We start from the raw sequence: 19,074 nt of genomic DNA, 5'->3' as shown, positions 1-19,074 counted from the left end.
TATAATGGATAGATTTACTAATCATTAAAGGGAATGGGGAGACTCTTGTAGGATCCAATAATACTCGCCTAACAAGTGAGCTTAAGCCACTATGACCCCTTTCAGCAAACTTCAGAATACTCTAAAAGGCTATATGCATGCATATAAGGCCTAAGATACACAATTTCACCATTCCACATGATCACTAATACTCTCCTTATCAAAGAGCTCTCCCTCTAGCCCCCTACTGATTTGAGCTCTCCCTCTAGCCCCCTACTGATTTGAGTGTTGGAGTCTATTCAATTCTCTAAAGCCAGCGGGCTTTTAACGTCTTCTACCTCTTTTGCAGATAGAGCTCCTCCCTGAAACGCGGCCTGAAGTTGTTGCGGTGATCCGTACACCAACTTGACATGTCTCTTTTTAATATTTTAAAAAATATTTGCAAAACAACATTTTGAGTTTAATATTTTAATTATATACTTTTTAAGGCAAAACGGTATTGCTTCAAAGTCACATATATTCATCATTTTAAGCCATAGAGTCTTCTTCACTTGTGCCATTCATTCGTTCAAAGATAGTTTTCTCGACTATCTTTGCACAAATGCATCCCAAAGCATCTTCATTGGAGACGAAGACAGAGATTTGAGATCTATTCGTCTCTAGCCATCTTTGACACTTCCACCCAACTTCACCTCCAACATTTTGAAGGCAGAGGCAGTACAGACGGAAATAGTCTCTGTCGGAAGAAGAGTAGGAGGTTTTTCGATTCTTCCGACGCTAATGGAGGCGAAATGCAAAATCATGGGTTTCAACTCCAATCCTATGTACACCCCTAAAAAGGTAAAATTTTTAGGTTGAAGCAACAAGTCTCTAAGATAATCAACAATAAACCTTAACTAAGAGATAAATACTAGAAGGGCATTATCATGGCATCAAAACTATTTCATTTGATTTATTCTATGTAACTCCTCAAAGAAGTTTCCGAAATCGATTTCAATGATGGGGTGATTAATAAGAACATTTGTGGTCAAAATGTCATCCTCCTGCATCATATGAATCTTGGCGGTGAGACTCCAGAATGATACATTACTATATTTTCTAGAATTTAGCATTTGATTTTGAAAAAGAAGAAGAAAAAAGCAGCAACTTTCTATGGATTTTCTGCATCACTCGAACCAGGGCGGGCATCCAAATGGAATTCCTCTGTGACCTCCTCAACTATCCTCCATCTGTTGCATGGATGCGAAGATTTAAAGATCTTAGTTTAGCTATAGAATTTGATAGATCCAGAGAAATGTAGAAAAGTCTACCTTTCAAGAACAAACTTCCCTTCCTTGTATTTTTGGCTCTTGTCATGTGCTGCCACCTATTGGAATGTAACTTATGAAGAATTTATCATGTCTAGACAATATGTTTATGAAAAAACCATATCGTTGGTTTTCAAGATTTCTCTCAATAAATATTCTATTGAAACAAACAGTTCATATGTTCCTAGGAAAGCATTTTGACTTATGAAGTGGAAGCTTACATATTTCCAACCAACATATTGTCCACAGCAGCAGCAGAAAATATCTTCTACAGTATGCAAACCAGAAAGCATCAGCCGCTCTTCCTGATGTCCAAGTGTTATATTTACCCTGGATGAAACTTCCATTGGTCAGAAATTATTAAGGACTAAAGCATGCACTCAGATTTTCTCATTTCTCCTGAACAAGAAGAACAATAATATCTTATTTTGTCAGACATTAATCAGGTTTTAATCATAAGACAGATTTCTAACTGCAAACAGATCACACAATTATATCAAAGTTCATATCATTGAGATCAACATGTTGAATAACTCCAATATATCCATATATATCAAGATAGGGGGGGCCCTACCGTCCCAAGTTTCATCTGGAGGTTAGTTATTCCCATTTTTTCTTGACCAAACTGTCCCTCTTTTACATGAAAAGGGCAGTTGAGTAAAAATTCAAAGACAAAAGGTCAAATCCATCTCTCTCTCTCTCTCTCTCTCTCTCTTGAATCTGGTGACACCCTCAACCTATGCCCCTCCCCTACGCAAAGTACCAACTTTTTGTGTTATTATTCAATCCCCAAGCACTTGAAAATTATAATGCTATTTCTATTTTAATCTATTTAATGTCTGAATTTTTGAAAAACTGGAGGGATGAGAAACTACAATGATAAGGCGCCAACGGAGAAGTGGACAAGAGTAAAAAGAACACAAATGGTTAAAACAATGGCCATTGACAAAACCTAGCAAAAATGGGTACCAGTGTATTGGAGCAATTAGCACCTTAAATAAAGATTGAAATTGTGTCAGAAAAAAGAAATTATCCCCAAGGAGAGGGGAAAGCCAAGATTTGAACTAGAAATCGCTGAAAATCTAAAGTCAAAAGGGATTTAAAAGAGAGGGAAAAAAAAAGTAAACCATTTCATGAGAATAGGAGGGAGAGGGCTTGCAACTGGTGGCAGAGTTGGAGGAGAGGAATGGTCACTAGTAGAAAGGTACATCATGTTTGGTTAATGTCAGAAGGACACTTAATTTGGTAACAGAAAAAACAACCTCCCATAGTAGCTCAGGAATACGAATCAAATAATAAAGACAGCTCAGGAATTGGCTTAAAATCAAGCCAGAGGTATAGTTATAAATAAAATAGAATAAGGGACAAAAGGCACAAAAAGATGGAAATGAAGTTTCTAGGTCACTTCAGCCTCCGACCTCATTCATTGCCACAAAGAAACATAATTGTCCACCACTTTATATGTAAGCCCATAATGCAGTCACAAATTACATAAAAGCAAGATAAAGAACAAAAAATATAGAACTTACACATTGCTGAAAAGGTATGCCCTCCCCCGACTGCAATTGAAATGCTGATCACATTACAGAGCAACAAGCTAGAGTCATATTATTGAAAATCAAGGCATATCAACTTAAGTAATATTCTATGCAAAAATAAAATAGTAGAGACAAAACTTTAAAACTTAGAATAAGATGCAAAAATCTAGGAATTGATAGATCAGGTTTTATGTTTTCTCCTGCTCTGACTTTCTTTTATGTCATCAAGCAAATATATTTAGGAAGACGGAGAACAATAAAAAGATGATTTGCATCCATCATTAGCACTAAAGCTCCACTATAACTATCAGCATATTTTGTGATAATGTAAAAGAGAATGAGAACATCCAAAATTATCAAATGATCCAAACCTTATGTATTTATGTATGTATATGTAGAGACAAATACACACAGATATATGTCAACATTTTGTCCATTCTTCTTGTAGCAATTCAAACCAAAATGGCTTAGGAAACCTGAAGGATTTGTTTCTAAAGTTACCAGTTGAACTTCAGGTAGCCTCACTGTTATTCCAAAGAAGGGGTGGATAAATGTGTAAGGCACATTTTCAATTGTACAAAATAATATAGCCAACTGAGCATAGTTTCAAGCAGATCCACGTCAGAAGTGAAGTAACAGAGACATAGTTGGACTGAAAAAGCATCGACTGAATAAGTTAATGCCTCCACTTTCCTACAAAAACTACCACATTATTTCTTTTCACATAGTTAGGCAAATGCAAATAAACTGCAGTCGAACATATATATTTTTTGGGCAAGTCACTATAATATATAACATTAAAAAGAACTGACAATTAGAAGTGGCAAAGAATAGGAAAGAGTATTGGGGCTGATCAGTTCTGATACCACCTATAATCCTATTGAGACCAATGCTGAGCAAAACCAGTCCAAGCCCACCTCATAGGGTCAGAAACACACCGTTCTTTTACTTTTCCTTGTTAAAAGTATACTTTTTTGCATTTAAATACATCCATAAGAGTATACCCATAAAGAATTCAAACATCATGAAGAGAAATGATAGAGAAACTTCAAAGCTTTAGCTTGGAAGCTCAACCCCAGTTTAAAATTTCACCCTCATCCCCAACCAACCTTCTTTACCTATTCTGAGTTCTAACTTCGTCCCTATGAAGGAAAAATGGAGGTATGGTCAAAACTATTATCTGCTAGAGTCCTAAGCGGCTCAGTTTCTCTGTTTCTCTGCTTGTGTCAGCTAGGACAAAGGAAAGGACTAACCAGAAAAGCTGTGTATTTATAGGATATTAAAACTATGAACTACTAATAACTCAACAACTGTTATAAAAGGAGAAGCAGGAAAATGCGAGGATAAAACAAAGGTCCAATTGATGGATGCATTAAGGGAAATAGGCTGGGGCAAGGGGGGTGATTGAAAACCAGCTCCAGTTCATCCTTAGCTGTTGTTTATTTCTGTTTCAATTTATTTATGTCAGTAACCACTTGTGCTTGAATATTCACTCTTTCTGTTGAATTTCAGCCAGTAACCACTTACGAACCCTTTTTCTCATTGCTATTATTTCTCTATTCACTTAATTACCTGAAAACCTCGTGCATTGGCAATCCAGGAGAGTTGCACCCCAGACCTCGGGTACATGAACTAAAGCCTAAGCCTGTTGTTCTAAACCATGCATGTATAAATCCTTGATCACATCACTATCTAATTTATACTATCCACCATAGGATCTCAGTGCCCGATTACTTGTAATTTCTATGACAAATATTTTCTCGCTTCTTCATCTTTTCATGATCACCCTAACTAACAAACCAACTTCCATGCTGGACCTTTCTGTCATGAATTTAAATTTTACATTTCCCAATGATTTTATCTCATGCGAAGTTCCCTAAACAACTTATTAAAATGGTGTACCCCCCAACAACAATGTCTGACTCATTGCTTAAAATTTCTCCTCCACCAAAGCCACCATTTTCTTATCCCCACAACCTTACCAAAGATATTTTCTAAGGATAATGCAGAAGTTCAGAAAGACCAAACTACTGAAACTCATCAGCAGCATAACAAGAATGAGAAGACTTGATAATCTGTAATTTAGTTGGCTAAGTGTAGATTTATTTTCATTTAAATTCCTTTCAGTTGTAGTAGATAGTTTTAGTTGTACTAGAACACAAATTCGTGTACTGCAGGTGCTGTATAAATATTTGAATACAAGTATTGTTTTGGTAAATTAACCAAAACTCTTCACCATCATTTCTTTCATTTTCAAGCAGTCTACACCATCACCATCCACACGTTTGCATGCCCTGACAAACCATCCTATTGCATGTCGGGAGGTCGTTCTCGAAGCGCGGTTGTTCGGAAGATGATTCCTCTGTGTCTTATGTGGTGTATCTGGAATGAAAGAAATGCTAGATGTTTTGAAAATTCCACTAGGACCATAGAGGAATTGACTCATTTCTTTTTCTTTACTTTTTACTCTTGGACGGCCGCTTGGCTAGCTCCTTTAGTGATTAGTTTCTCTGATTTTCTTTTTCATTTCTATCCCTCCTAGGCGCTCTCTATTTATACTTCCCGTGTATATGGGTTGCGCCCCTTTGCGCTCTTTTATATCATCGTTACTTATAAAAAAAAAAAAAACTCTCAGCTCAACAAAACCACAATCAAAACACAAATAATCACAATGGCACCCAAATCTAAACCATGCATGATTCAAAAACACCCCAGTTTTCACCAGGCACTAAACACCCAATTACCTCCTAGCAAGGCTCTTAATCCCAGCTCAATAACAACAAAATGGTTACCGATTCCCACAAAATATTGCACACCCAATTACCATCTAGCAAGGCTTTATAAACCCTTTTCAAATTTTGATCCGTTGCAACATATGAACACAAATCAAAGGAAAAAACTTTGGGCATGTGGGTAATAACTAGCATCATATGTAAATGGAAGAAAGAGGGAGAGAGTACCCTAGAGAGTACGTCGTCGGCAAGAGCAAGAGCGTTCTCGCAGAATCTGCATCGGTAAGTCTTGCCTTCGAGGTCTACCAGAAACACCCTCCCCATGTTGAACCCGTTGCTCCAAATTCAACTCTTGCTTTCGGGGTTACAGCGGCAATGAGCCACTAAGTTACAGGTTTGGCAGTTGACGTTTCAACTACCGGAACCGGGAAATTCCAGTGCTTTTTCGTTTTTTGTTGTGGTAATAATTACATTAAAGTTGAATGGTCAAAATTTGCAAGTATAAATCTTATATATTGAAAAAAAAATTCTAATAATAATAATAATAATAATAATAATAATAATATCAATATAATATGAATGGATATAAATTTCCCAGTAACTAGATTGTATAATTATTTAAAAGTGTTATGTATCTATTTTTTTTTTTTTTTTGGAGAAAATGTTATGTATTTATTAAGCATGCGAGAATTCCATTTTTTTAAAAAAATTAATGCTATTAACAAACTATATAAAAAGTGAATAGTACTAAAAAAAAGACATATTTTTTAAGAAAATTTCATTCAACCTATTCTAATAAGGGATAAGTATTCCGGAATAGAGACAGTCCTATCTGGCAGGGTATATAAGGGTTAAAAATGGCAAATACAAGTAAGAACTTCATGTGGCGAGCGTGTCATGATCTACTACCGACTCGAGACAATCTAGTTCGGAAGAAAATTGCTATTGATCCAATGTGTCCGATATGTGGGTTAGAAGCCGAAACTACTTTCCATATACTATGGGCATGTCCATCCTCGATGGACGTATAGAGTGGAGGTTCACGGCTTTTCCAGAAATTCATCCCACAAGCCCCTGATTTTCTACTATTGGCGGAGGAATTATATCAAAAAAGGGAAGGAGAAGAGTTTACCATTTTTGTGGAAACAACAAGAAAATTTTGGTTTCACAGGAATAAGTGAATTCATGAAGGTTTATTCACTCCTCCAAATGAAGTGGACAGAATGGCGTCTATGGTTGTGGAGGAATTCATGCGATGTAATGCATCGAAGCCTGTTGATGACACCAACAGTGAGGCAATATTTAAGAAGTGGACGAGACATCCTCAAAGATGGTATAAGATCAACTATGATGCGACTGTTGATGTCAAAAAGGGCTTGATGTGAGGGGGTATAATTATTAGAGATCATGGAGGAAAGATCTTTGCAGCTTCATGCGAAGGGGATGTTTAGACCCAACAACTATTGAGGCAATGGTCATGGTCCAAGCAGCCCATTTTTGCAAAGAAATGGGATTGAACAATGTAATTCTAGAAGGAGATGCATAGGTAATTATCATGGTGCTATAAGATAAGGAGCATAATGGTAATATGTATGGTCAACTAGTGGAGGATGCAAAATTGATTTTGAATTCCCTATCAAATTGGAAACCTAACCATGTACGACGAAATATAAATGTTGTAGCCCATTTATTAGCAAAATTCGCTACTAGAAGTGTCATAAATCGAATATGGAGGGATGAGATACCTGACTGAATCTGTGATATTGTTCAAGCGGAACAAATTGCTTCTGCTTGATTTTGATTAATGAAGAAGTGAACTTTAAAAAAAAAAAAGGAAAAAAAAAGAGAAAGTGATAAATGTCATTCAATATTTTTTAGTTTTTAAAAAATTAATGTTTTGATTCCTAGATTAGTGGAATGACAATAAATAGCTATTAAAATATTAAAAAAAACATGTGAAAAATGACACTTGTCACTTATTAAAGGGATCTGAATCCTCTCCAATCCATTTTGGACCGAAGAGTATCTAGTTAATGGCTAAGATTTTTTATTAGAAATCCAAATGCCACAAATAGGACACATGTCCTTGTAATAAAAAAAATAATAAACTATTATTTAAAGTTTATTTGAGGGTGGTTCGGCCACCCCAAAGGCAAATTTTTTTTTTTCTCATTCATTTGGGTTTGCCTTTGGCGTGGCAAATGGGGTGGTCGGGCCACCCTTATGACAAGAATGGGGATGGTCATTTTTTTTATTATTTTGTTTTTTTAACTAATTTATAAATAAAAATTCTATGATCTAATTTGTATGAAATTTCTGCCAAATATGGATGTATTAAACTTATCAAGTGAATCTAAAACGGATACAAACTATTTTTTTGACGGTTAAAAACGGATCATGTTTTATAGATTATCCTACAATCAAGTTATAAAAATAACAATAATGATTTATAATTAAATAGTTTAAGTTTCTCAGTTTATATATATATATCATCAAATTTTTAATAAAAAATAATTATCAATTTAAAACTTCACCTCATAAACCTTTAAAGACAGTACGAGAATTTTAATTCAAAGAGGTCCCCCACAACCTGCCGAGTGGGGAATATCCGACGGTCGACTCGTGTGAAACGCATCGTTTAATCGAGCTTGGTAAATCCGAATGAATCTCTCACTCACTCTCTGTAAATCCTCGCCTTCCCTAGGCTCCTCAGGGATCTCTGCCCCTCACACAAACCTCTGTCGCTGGTAAGCCTCCGTCGACCATCGTCCTAGTATTGCGTACATACATATATACATATTTCGTACATAGATATATACATATTTTTTATTGTGAATGTTAAAACATGGCCATATATACAAACAATTTCATCGTTTACTTAGTAGTGGACTTGTGTTTTTGGGAAGTGTTTATGCAAGAATATGAGGACATTTCAAGGCCCAAAAGGTTGTTTTGTTTGCATACGGGGTGTGTTTTGTATGCTGACGCAGTTTTGGAGGGTACCCCAGTTATTTTTTGTTAACATACATCAGGTTGTGTGTAAGGGTGTTATTCATGAATGCTCAGTTCTAAAGCCATCTACGATTGAAAGTTTCAAACTTTAGTATTTTCATTCAGTATGTAGATGTTTGAGGTCAGATCAATCTCTTTTCGTTTAACACAACCATAGAGTGTTTGCGCTCTATTTTTATTTTTATTTTTTTTTGGTTAAGCAAACATGCTTGCTTGTCTTTGATTTTCTTGTTTTGTTTGCGCTCATTTGGTTATGGAATTCTGTAGATGGCTTGATTTTGCTGTATGATATAAACAGACTTATGATATGGTACATACCATATGCTTGAATATATATATATATATATATATATAATTGCATTTAGTGTTTATATCATACAGTATATATGTATATTATATATTAGATGATTGTGTTAAGATTAATCGTGATGGAGGTTTGTGTTTGCTAGGATCTCCATTGTGTAAAACATCTTGAGTCCAAAAGAAAAAAGTGTAAAATGTATAAGATTCAAAATTTCAGTTTCTTCTTTATTTTAATTGTTCTTTGCAACCCAAAGAGGTTGTTGATGCACAGTTTTCCAAATGATGACGTGGCACGCCTGCTGAGCTTGAGTTGACCAACACACGAACTCACGAACTATTTGACTGCACAACAAAGAAGAAAGAAGGATCGAAGTGACCGGGGGTGAGCCGGCGGGAACACTCCGATGCCTAAGTCAGGATGAGAAAGAAAGGGGATATTGTCAACAACTACGAAGTTTTTTATAACGAGAGTTGTGATTACCTTTGCTTTGATAACAGGACTTGTATTTATAGGCAGGGAGAGGCTTTGATTTCCCGTATATTCAGGAATCTTATCCCTTGATATCAGTTGAACAAACATTTGAATGAGAGATCATGTTTGTTAGTTGTTCCGCGACTTTAGTGTCTCGAGATCAGGGGATCAGAGTCATAGCTTTCAGGCTGTGCTAGGTTTAGTGCATCCGAGTGGAATTCGGTTGCCCTTGTGATCTCAGATCTCATCTGGCGTATCTTTACTGATATATATAAAAGATTCGGATTATAAATAGATACGATACCTTAATAAATAACAAGATCACTTATTTATTAACAGCAGTATCTTTTAGGATATCGGAGTCATTCCCTTCACCGAGACCTCTACGTCCTGAGTTAGTCTCGGACTTTACGGTCTCGGCATAGGGGTCTCGGATTTGATAGTCTCGAATTCGAGAGGCTCGGCTCACAAGGTCTCGGACAAGAGTCTCGGACTTATGAGTTTTGGGTCCGAGTCTTGGGCTTTATCAGATTGGGCCTAAAGACTGTTGAAAATTTAAATGGGTTGACCCATGACCCAACAGTTACCCCCCAATTTCGATGTTTGTAGAACTAAAGAAATTTAAATTTACCTCCCAAGACCTGCTTTTTGGGAGAAGTTTCGAGACGACCAATGATCTTTCGAGTCTTGTCTCGGACAATTAAGGCGGAAAATTTAAATTTCAAATTTCGGAGGAAAAATTCAAATTTCAAATTTCGGAGGGAAAATTTGAATTTCAAATTTCTAGGCTGCGTCGGTTGGTATTCCGAGACCTTATCGGTATATTGAACCTAGTCATAAAGTATGTCCACGTGTCGCTAGCCGAGGCCTGCCCCACACAGCGCATTTAATGCGCACGTTACCAAGGCGGTCTTATTAAAACACAGTGGTCTTCTTTTCTTTTTTCATTCTCTATCTTTCGCTCAAGTTCTAGTTTTCTGCTCTTCCTTTGTTCTTCGAAAGCTTTCTTTCTTCTTCCTATACACCATGTCTGGAGATGAGGGATCAGGATCTGACGGCCTCGGCGGCAACACCTACCTAGCCTGCTGGCGGCCGTTGTTAACTAAGGCTGATGAAGCCAGAATTCGGAAGGAGTGTTTTATCCCCAAATCCGTAAAGCTGCGATTCGATGATGAACGGGTAGGTGCTATAGTGCGTTCTGATGCGCACGAAGTTTGTCTGTACAAGATGATGTTCCATGCTGGTTTCCAACTACCCTTTCCACCGATTATACGAGAGTTGCTGAGCTATCTGAATCTGGCTCCCCATTAGATTGTGCCCAACGCCTGGAGACTTATCTATGCATGCGTGTTGCTGTGGCCTTTGGCGCTCGGACCGGGACACCATCTCATTGCTCGAGAATTTTTATGGTATATCAGCTCCAAAAGAACCCGAAGTGCGATGGTTTATACAACTTCCAGTCACGACGAGTAAAATTCGTTCACGTAGATGAGAAATATTCCAGCAACCATGCGTGGAAGGGAAAGTACTTTTTTGCAACAGGCAGGTGGGAATTTCATACTACTGAAGTTGCCCAAGGTCCGAGAGTGCCTCGGGAAACCAGCGTTCCTGCAGCGAATGCCTCTAAAGAGCCAGCCCTCACTGATGACGAACAACAGCGTGTGAATGATGTCTTAAGGTGGACTCAGAAACATGAGAGCCTACTGAGCTATTCATTGCTAATGAGTACGGCCTCGGAAGGAAGAGGCCTCGTCACACTGGAAAGAGGTGATGGCGGAGGTAAAAAGGGACCTGCTTCCGTGGTCGTCCGAGACCCAAAGGTTGCTATCTCAGACCCTCCGGCGGCCAACACCTGGGGAGCTACTCCGCGGAAGGCCAGACTTGATAAAGGTAAAGGCAAACTGGACGAGTCACCCAAGCAGAAGAATCCTCCACTTCGAACAGGTGGAGCCCTAAAGATTGGTGGGAGAGCGGACCCACCTGCCGCTCTGCAATTTTGAACTACGGGGCCGCTGAAAATGGACGCGAGGGCTACAAAACTTAACCCTCCTCCTCGGGTAGCTAGGGCTCTGCACTTGGTTGACGATCCTGAGGAATTTGAGGAACCCGAAGCTCCTTACCCTAAAAAGAGAACACTGGTAAAAGCGGCAGAGGTGAAGGTGCATGACCAATTTGCCAGCTTGCTGGCTGCCAGGCGAAAGGCTGCCCCTGGACCTGTGGTAAAACCAGTGGCGGAGGTTGAGGCCTTTCTTGCGAACGAGCTTGTCCAGGCACGGCCATTGAATGCCACTCCCTTGGTCTTGGCTGGAGCCGAGGCTAGGACTGCAATCCCTGTTGGATCTCTATCGCTCCAACCCTTGGGCTCTAATATCCAACACATCTTGGATGATAAAGAGTTGGTGGAACATTCAGACAGCTCCGTAGCGATGGTGTGTGAGAGGACCGAGGAGCCTACTGTAGCTGTCGAAGGAGCTTGACCTCTCTCCCCTGTTGTCGAGGTAGTGCCGGAAGCCCATGCTCCTAAAGCTGCAAAGGCTCGGACGTCGACACCCACACCAGCCAGGAAGGCTAAAGTTACCGAGAAGGCCTCGGAAGGCGAGAAAGGGTCTGTTGCCGAGACCTCATTCTCTTTCGTTTCGCCAATAAGACCTCAGGGAGTGGATTGGACTGTCGGCGGACGTCTTGCGGAATTCAGTGGTGACCTGAAGGGCAACCCTTTCTTAGCACTGGTGGATTTAATTCCGCACGAGAGCCTTACAATGGAACGTGATATCTCTGCTCAAGGCATTACAGAGCATATGATTTTTTTCCAACTTACTGTAAGTATACTACCTTTCTCTTTCTTTCTTCATACATACATATACTGACAAAATCCTTGTCTCAGGGTATTATGAGGTCGTTGGTTTTGTACTGCTACTTCTGGAAGGTAGCTAATGACTCGACCACTAAGACTAACACCCTCCAAGGCTTAGTCACTGATCTGGAAGCCGAAAATGCTAGGCTAAAGGAGGTAGTGGCTAAGCAAGACGAGGAGCTGCTGCTCTTGGGCCAACAGCAGTCAATAATGCAGGCCGAAACTTCCGAGATGGCTACGGCTCGGACAAGGGCTGAGTCTAAGGCCACGGAGTTGGCGGCCGAGATTGAGGGTCTCCGAGCTGAAATAAACCGACTCTAGGAGGACAATTCCATTATAAGAGAATATCTGAACCAGTTGGGAGAAACGCACATGGGGGTCTTGGATCAGCTGGAATTGGCTCAGACTGAACTCCTGGAGCAGAAAGCCTTGGTGGCGAAGACAACTGAAGCCAAGGTGGTTGCCGAGGAGAAATTGAAGTTCTTCAAAGGCAAATACGTCCAGGTGAGGGCTCAGTTGAAGGAGGCTAAAGGCCAAGCTGCCAATTATTTGCATCAGCTATCCTTTGCTTCATGGGTTCGAAACTCTGTCTGGGCTGACAGACTCATTCTCGGCTTCGAAACCTTTCGAGCATGGGCTAAGGACTCGACCCGGAAGATAGATCTTGACAGGGTGAAGATCGAGGACATCCCCTGTTCAGATGCAGCTATGGCGCAACTGGTAAACTTAGGCCAAGAACAAATGGCTGATGCAGCTGGGATAAAAGAATTTTTCTTTGACCCCTTTTCAGATCAACAGCGTCAAGATGCCGAATCCGACCATGATGAGGCCAATACTGCCGAGTCCGCATCGGCCGAGGCTCCCAACGTTACTCATGTTTTTGCTTCTAAAGAAAAATGATGTAATTGTATACACTTCCGATTTCTTTTTAATGAAATGGATTTTGTATTGACACGGATCTTGGAAGAATAACCTTTTGATGTTTGTTTGGTGATTTTAATCTAACTTTTAGTTGAGCTACCCCGAGTTTGGTCTCGGGGAGTTTGATTGCTACCCCGAGTCAGGTCTCGGGGAAGTCGATTGCTACCCTGAGTCAGGTCTCGGGGAGTTTGATTGCTACCCCGAGTCAGGTCTCGGGGAGTTTAATTTAGATTTTTTGATCTAACCTCAGACTTGCTCATAGTTATGCTACTCCGAGTTAACTTCAGGGTAATTCTATTAGGCTTTTAAATCTGGGTTATGTTATGTTAAGGGAAGACTCCTTTCAGTTGCATCTCTTTTAGGAATTGGAAGAGACTTTACAGACATCTTTTTCGAGACTCATAGAATTATTTATCTTGTACATCTGAGCTTTATAAACTGCATAACTCTGAGATACTTTTATTCATTCAAATGAAAATAATGAAATGACAAAGAAAATCATTTATCACAGTATTCAGACATAGTACTTTTTAAAGTGCTCAGCGTTCCATGGCCTCGGAAGAGCCTTACCTTTGGAATCTTCCAAGTGGTATGCTCCTGCTCTTCTGCACTCGATCACCCTATAAGGTCATTCCCAATTAGGGGCCAGTTTTCCCTCAGCAGGGTCCTTGGTTGCCAGAGTAGCTTTACGTAGGACCATGTCTCCCACTTTGAAGCTTCGAGGCTTGACCTTCCTATTGAAATATTGAGTCACTTTTGCCTGGTATGCTGCCATAGTCACCTGGGCTTGATCCCGCTTTTCTTGTAGCAAGTCCAAGTGTAGCTGTAAACCCTCGTTATTCGTCTCGGATCTGAAGGTCTCTACACGATTGCTGCCCGAGCCTACCTCGGCTGGAATGACTGCCTCGGTCCCAAATGCTAAGGCATATGGCGTCTCCTCGGTTGGAATTCTCTTGGTTGTTCCGTATGCCCATAATACTTCGGGAAGGTCTTCCGCCCAGTTAACTTTTCGATCATCTAGCTTCTTTTTCAAAATCTTGAAGATTGTTTTGTTGGTAGCCTCTACCTGTCCATTAGCTTGAGGGTGCCCTGGAGACGAATAATAGTTCCTTATTCGAAGCTGGACACACTAGGCTCGGAATGAGTCGCAGTCAAACTGCTTGCCGTTATCTGTGACAATAGCGTGAGGAATGCCATAACGGCATATTATGTTCTTCCATAAGAATCGTTCTATTGTCTTGGCTGTGATATTCACTAAGGCTTTAATCTCTGCCCATTTAGTGAAATAGTCTACAGCAACAACCGCGAACCGTACACCTCCCCTGCTCCGAGGCAATGGTCCTACTATATCTACCCCCCATTGGGAGAAGGCCAAGGTGAAGAGATTGCACTCAGGTCTTCAGGAAGTTGATGAGTGATATTAGCGAATCGTTGGCACTTGTCAAATTCCTGACTATATTCGCCTTGTCCCGATCCATGTTGGGCCAATAGAAACCCGCTCGGACTGCTTTATGTGCCAATATTCTGGCTCCAGAATGGCTTCCACAAATCCCTTCATGGATTTCTCTAAGGATATAACCTCATTCTTCCTTTGAAACACATTTTAAGAGTGGCAACATGAAACCCCTTTTGTAAAGGATTCCATTTATCATTGTAAACCTTTATGCTCTTACCTTCAACCGGATAGCCAGTTTTTTATCTGAAGGAAGTACTCCTCTTTTCAGGTATTCCACGATTTTCAGTTGCCAATCGGGTATGGTCTCGGCTGTCGAGACCGACACTGTCTCGGTAACGGATGATTGTGGAAGAATTTGGATATGAGTTTCGGCTTTCATCTCTTCGTTAGCTGTTGAGGCTATTCGGGCCAATTGGTCTGCTCTCTCATTTTTCGGCCTCGGAACTTTCACAATGCTGAATTTATTGAACAAACTTCGCAGGTCTTGTACTTTAGATAAGTATAACTTCATTTTGTCTCCCTTGGCTTCAAATTCGCCTCGGATGTGTCCTACGACGACCTGGGAATCACTCCGTATTTTCACAAATTTGGCTCCCATTTCAAGAGCTAAACCGAGTCCTGCCAAGACTGCCTTGTACTCGGCCTCGTTATTTGTGGTTTTAAACTTCAACTTCACTGAATTACACAATTCTTCCCCATCGGGTGTGATCATTACTATCCCAACTCCACCATGCTTCTTAGTAGATGATCCATCTACATAAATTACCCAGGTCTCATCACTTGGCCAGCTGGTGACGTCTGGCAAACTAGTGAATTTTGCCAGAAAATCAGCCAGTACCTGGCCCTTGAGAGAATTCAGAGGGAGAAACTCAATGTTGAATTCTCCTAGCTCTATAGCCCAATTAGCTAATCTTCCCGACAGATCTAGCTTTCTTAGTACTTTTTTTAAAGGGTATTCAGTCAATACCCTGATAGTATGAGCTTGGAAGTAAGGTCGGAGCTTCCTGGATGCTATAACCAAGGCGAAAGCCAGTTTCTCCATCTGGGGATATCTTTCTTCAACGCCTCTCAAAGCTCTACTTATGAAGTATATAGGCTTTTGAATTCCTTCTTCTTCTCGGATTAATGCAGCACTGACAGCCGTTTGAGATACGGCTAAATACAAATATAGTACCTCCCAGGTATTGTCTGGCTCAGCAAAGGAGGGCTCATTAGATACTCTTTTAGCTGTTCGAAGGCTTCTTCACATTCGTTTGCCCATTCAAAGGTCTTTCGCAAGACTTTGAAAAACGGAAGACACTTATCGGTCGATCGTGAAATGAACCGATTCAGTGCCACTACCCTTCCTGTCAATTGCTGGAGCTGCTTCAAGTTTTTTGGAGACTGCATATCCAAGACAGCTTGTATCTTTTCAGAATTAGCTTCTATTCCTCGGCTGGACACCATGTAACCGAGGAACTTTCCTAATGAAACTCCGAATGCACACTTTGAGGGATTCAACTTCATCTCGTACTTCTTCAAGGTTGCGAACGTCTCTTGCAAATCGAGTACATGGCCCCGTGACAGCACACTCTTGACTAGCATGTTATCGACGTACACTTTCATATTGCGTCCGATTTGGTCTCGGAACATCTTGTTTACCAGCCTCTGGTAGGTTGCTCCTGCGTTCTTCAAACCGAAGGGCATGACTTTGTAACAGTATAGGTCTCGGTCAGTTATGAACGCAGTTTTCTCGTAGTCTTCTGGATGCATGTATATCTGATTGTAACCAGAGAAGGCGTCCATGAAGCTGAGTAAGCCATATCCAGCTGTTGAGTCCACCAATGCATCAATGCGAGGTAATGTAAAACTGTCTTTTGGGCAAGCTTTATTGAGGTCAGTGAAATCCACGCACATTCTCCACTTCCCATTGGATTTTTTGACCAATACTACATTGGCTAACCAATCGGGATAATATACTTCTTCGATGAAACGAGCTTTGAGAAGCTTCTCCACTTCTTCAGGTATGGCCACATTCCGCTCAGGAGCGAATTTTCTTCTTTTTTGCTTCATCGGCTTCACACTCGGATCCACATTTAGCTGGTGGAGGATGTCTTCAGGATCAATTCCTAGCATATCTTTATGAGTCCATGCGAAAACTTCTAAATTCCCTCTTAAGAAGGTGATAAGGTCGTCTCGGATTCTGGGACTGAGTTGTGTCCCAATCTTCAAAGTCTTGTCTCCACTTACTACCACATCTTCCAGAGGTTTAGCTGGCTCTCCCTTTGGGTCATTCCTGTTATTACTACCTACTGTACCAATTACAATAGGAGTCGGATCCGAGACCCTCTTGAGAGACGTATTGTAACATCTTCTCGCTTGGGTCTGATCCCCCTTCACTTCTCCGACTCCTTCCGTCGGGAACTTCATCATCAAATGGTATGTTGAAGTTACGGCCTTCAACTTATTCAAAGCAGGTCTACTGATAATGGCATTGTAGGCACCTGGTCGGTCAATAACCAGGAAATTTACCATCACAGTTTTCTGCTTAGGTGTTGTCCCTGCCGTTACAGGGGGTGAAATAAGACCAATCGGCTGGACCTGCTCTCCTGCAAATCCAACTAGGGGAGAGCTAAATGGTGTGATCCTATCACGATCGATACCCATTTGCTTAAAAACTGGCCAGTACAGCACATCGGTCGAGCTTCCATTGTCCACCAAAATTATATGGATCATATGGTTGGCCACTGTCACTGTTACGACTAACGGATCATCATGCGGCTGCATTACCCCCCTGGCATCTTCTTCAGAGAAAGAAAGGGTCATTGAATCCTTTCTTGCAACTTTGGACGGTCTCTGTACTGTAAAGACTTCCTTAGCCTGTGTCTTCCTAGCGTGGGCTTTCCTGGCCGAATTAGACTGTCCTCCACCAGCTATTCCTCCAGCGATGATGTGGATCTCGCCTACCACTCCTTATTCCCGAGGGGGTCTCGGATCTTCTCTAGGACCATCATCCTGATCACGTCTCGACTCTCGTCCCCTTTCAGCTCGGTTTGCATCCAACAGGAGGGTCTGCTGGTGCACCGCGTCTCGGTTCCTTTCTCCTGCTAGGAATCTTACCAACCTTCCATTTCTAATGAAAGTTTCGATTTCCTGTCGCAAGGTTATACAGTCTTCCGTCAAATGCTCGTGATCATTATGGTACTCGCAGAACTTCGTCCGATCTCGCTTCCTCGGATCACCCCGCAACTTACTCGGCCACCTGAAAGCTGGGTCTCTTCTGATTTCCATAAACACTTTGTTGACCCTGGTATTCAAAGGTGTGAACCTTCGATCTTCACGCCGCCGGGGTTCTGTCTTTGGGACTGATGGTACAGCCTTCTTTACTATTCTCTTCTGAAACCTTTCTTCCTTCGGAGCGGATGCTATAGGTGGCTCCTTTTTGGCGTCCTCTTCCTTTTTGGCGTCCTCCTTCTCTTGGTCTTCTTCCTCCTGACCTTTCGTGAGAGCCTTAATCATTTCCTCCTGATTAATATACTCCTCTGTCTTGGCGATAAACTCGGGAAGAGTTATTTCTGTCGAACTCTTTGATACTTCGGCCATTAGAGGCCCATTTGGCCTGACTCCATGCCATAATGCGGATAATACCGTTTGATCCCCCGGTTATCCACTAACAATTTTTCTTTATTAAAACTATGCATGAAATCTTTCAGGCTTTCTTCCTTCCCTTGACGCAATGACAGTAAGCAAGCCGAGTGCTTCCTCCTCTTCTTAGTAGCCAGGAATTGGCTTAAAAAGAGACTTCCAAGTTCTTTGAAACTGTCTATTGACTTGGCAAGCAATCTGGCAAACCAGTCCTGAGCAACTCCTTTCAAAGTGAGAGGAAAGATTTTGCATGCTATTTCATCTGGAAACCTATGAAGGGAAAAGTGGCAACGGACGCTTTCCATATGTTCAGAAGGGTCGCCACTACCGTTAAACTCCTTGACGCGAGACATCTTGAAGTTTTCAGGCAAAGGGAAACTTAACACTCGATCAGTGAAAGGCAGGTCGGTGTTATCCATAAACCCCGCAGCAAGGGTTTTTTCATCCTTTGCAGCCAACTTGCGAGTTAGCTCTTCGTACTTCTTCTTTAAATCTTCCATGTCAGCATTCATCTGGGTCTCATTTCGCCCTTGAAATTGCACCCTTCGAGGCCTAGTATGCTGAGACCTCTTTGGGTTCTGCTGCTCACGATGCTCCTCATTCTGGACAGTAGTATGATGGCTAGCTTGGACTGAACTTGCTTCCTCATCGCGATGTGAACCTGCAGTTTGCTTCCCATCGTGAATTTCCCTTCGTCTTTCCCTCTCACGCCTTCTTGCTCGCTCTTGGTCCCTCTGGCTATTACGGCCCTCAGCGGCTGTGAGCCTTATAGCCAGGTCTTCATTCTGCTTTTTCAGAGCCTTCATGGATTTAGACATCTGCTTCATGAATTCGGCTAGATCGGATGGTGGTGGTGCGTTGGAGGCTGCAGTAGTG

At 41.1% G+C, this 19,074-nt stretch overlaps 3 protein-coding genes across 3 annotated transcripts; 1 reads left to right on the top strand and 2 right to left on the bottom strand.

Annotated features, from left to right (window-relative positions):
- Positions 1 to 906: 906 nt before the first annotated feature.
- On the bottom strand, positions 907 to 5,994 carry LOC132172721 (protein yippee-like At5g53940). The gene is made up of 5 exons (XM_059584277.1): positions 5,785 to 5,994; positions 2,816 to 2,859; positions 1,508 to 1,616; positions 1,290 to 1,345; positions 907 to 1,208 (listed from the first exon to the last, which is right to left on the bottom strand). The coding sequence occupies exons 1-5, from the start codon at positions 5,878 to 5,880 to the stop codon at positions 1,130 to 1,132; spliced, it is 384 nt and encodes a 127-aa protein (XP_059440260.1). The 5' UTR covers positions 5,881 to 5,994; the 3' UTR covers positions 907 to 1,129.
- Positions 5,995 to 12,120: 6,126 nt separating this feature from the next.
- On the top strand, positions 12,121 to 12,568 carry LOC132168582 (uncharacterized). Its single transcript, XM_059579578.1, has 2 exons — positions 12,121 to 12,162; positions 12,228 to 12,568. Exons 1-2 carry the CDS (start codon positions 12,142 to 12,144, stop codon positions 12,516 to 12,518), a joined length of 312 nt encoding a protein of 103 aa, XP_059435561.1. The 5' UTR covers positions 12,121 to 12,141; the 3' UTR covers positions 12,519 to 12,568.
- Positions 12,569 to 13,746: 1,178 nt separating this feature from the next.
- LOC132169816 (uncharacterized) lies at positions 13,747 to 17,379 on the bottom strand. Its single transcript, XM_059580775.1, has 3 exons — positions 15,749 to 17,379; positions 14,792 to 15,707; positions 13,747 to 14,238 (listed from the first exon to the last, which is right to left on the bottom strand). The coding sequence occupies exons 1-3, from the start codon at positions 17,377 to 17,379 to the stop codon at positions 13,747 to 13,749; spliced, it is 3,039 nt and encodes a 1,012-aa protein (XP_059436758.1).
- Positions 17,380 to 19,074: the final 1,695 nt, after the last annotated feature.

This window comes from Corylus avellana, chromosome ca2 (genome assembly GCF_901000735.1).
Source record: "Corylus avellana chromosome ca2, CavTom2PMs-1.0".
Classification (NCBI taxonomy): domain Eukaryota; kingdom Viridiplantae; phylum Streptophyta; class Magnoliopsida; order Fagales; family Betulaceae; genus Corylus; species Corylus avellana.
The sequence above is the reverse complement of the archived record's forward strand: the minus strand, read 5'-3'. Positions and strand labels throughout refer to the sequence as shown.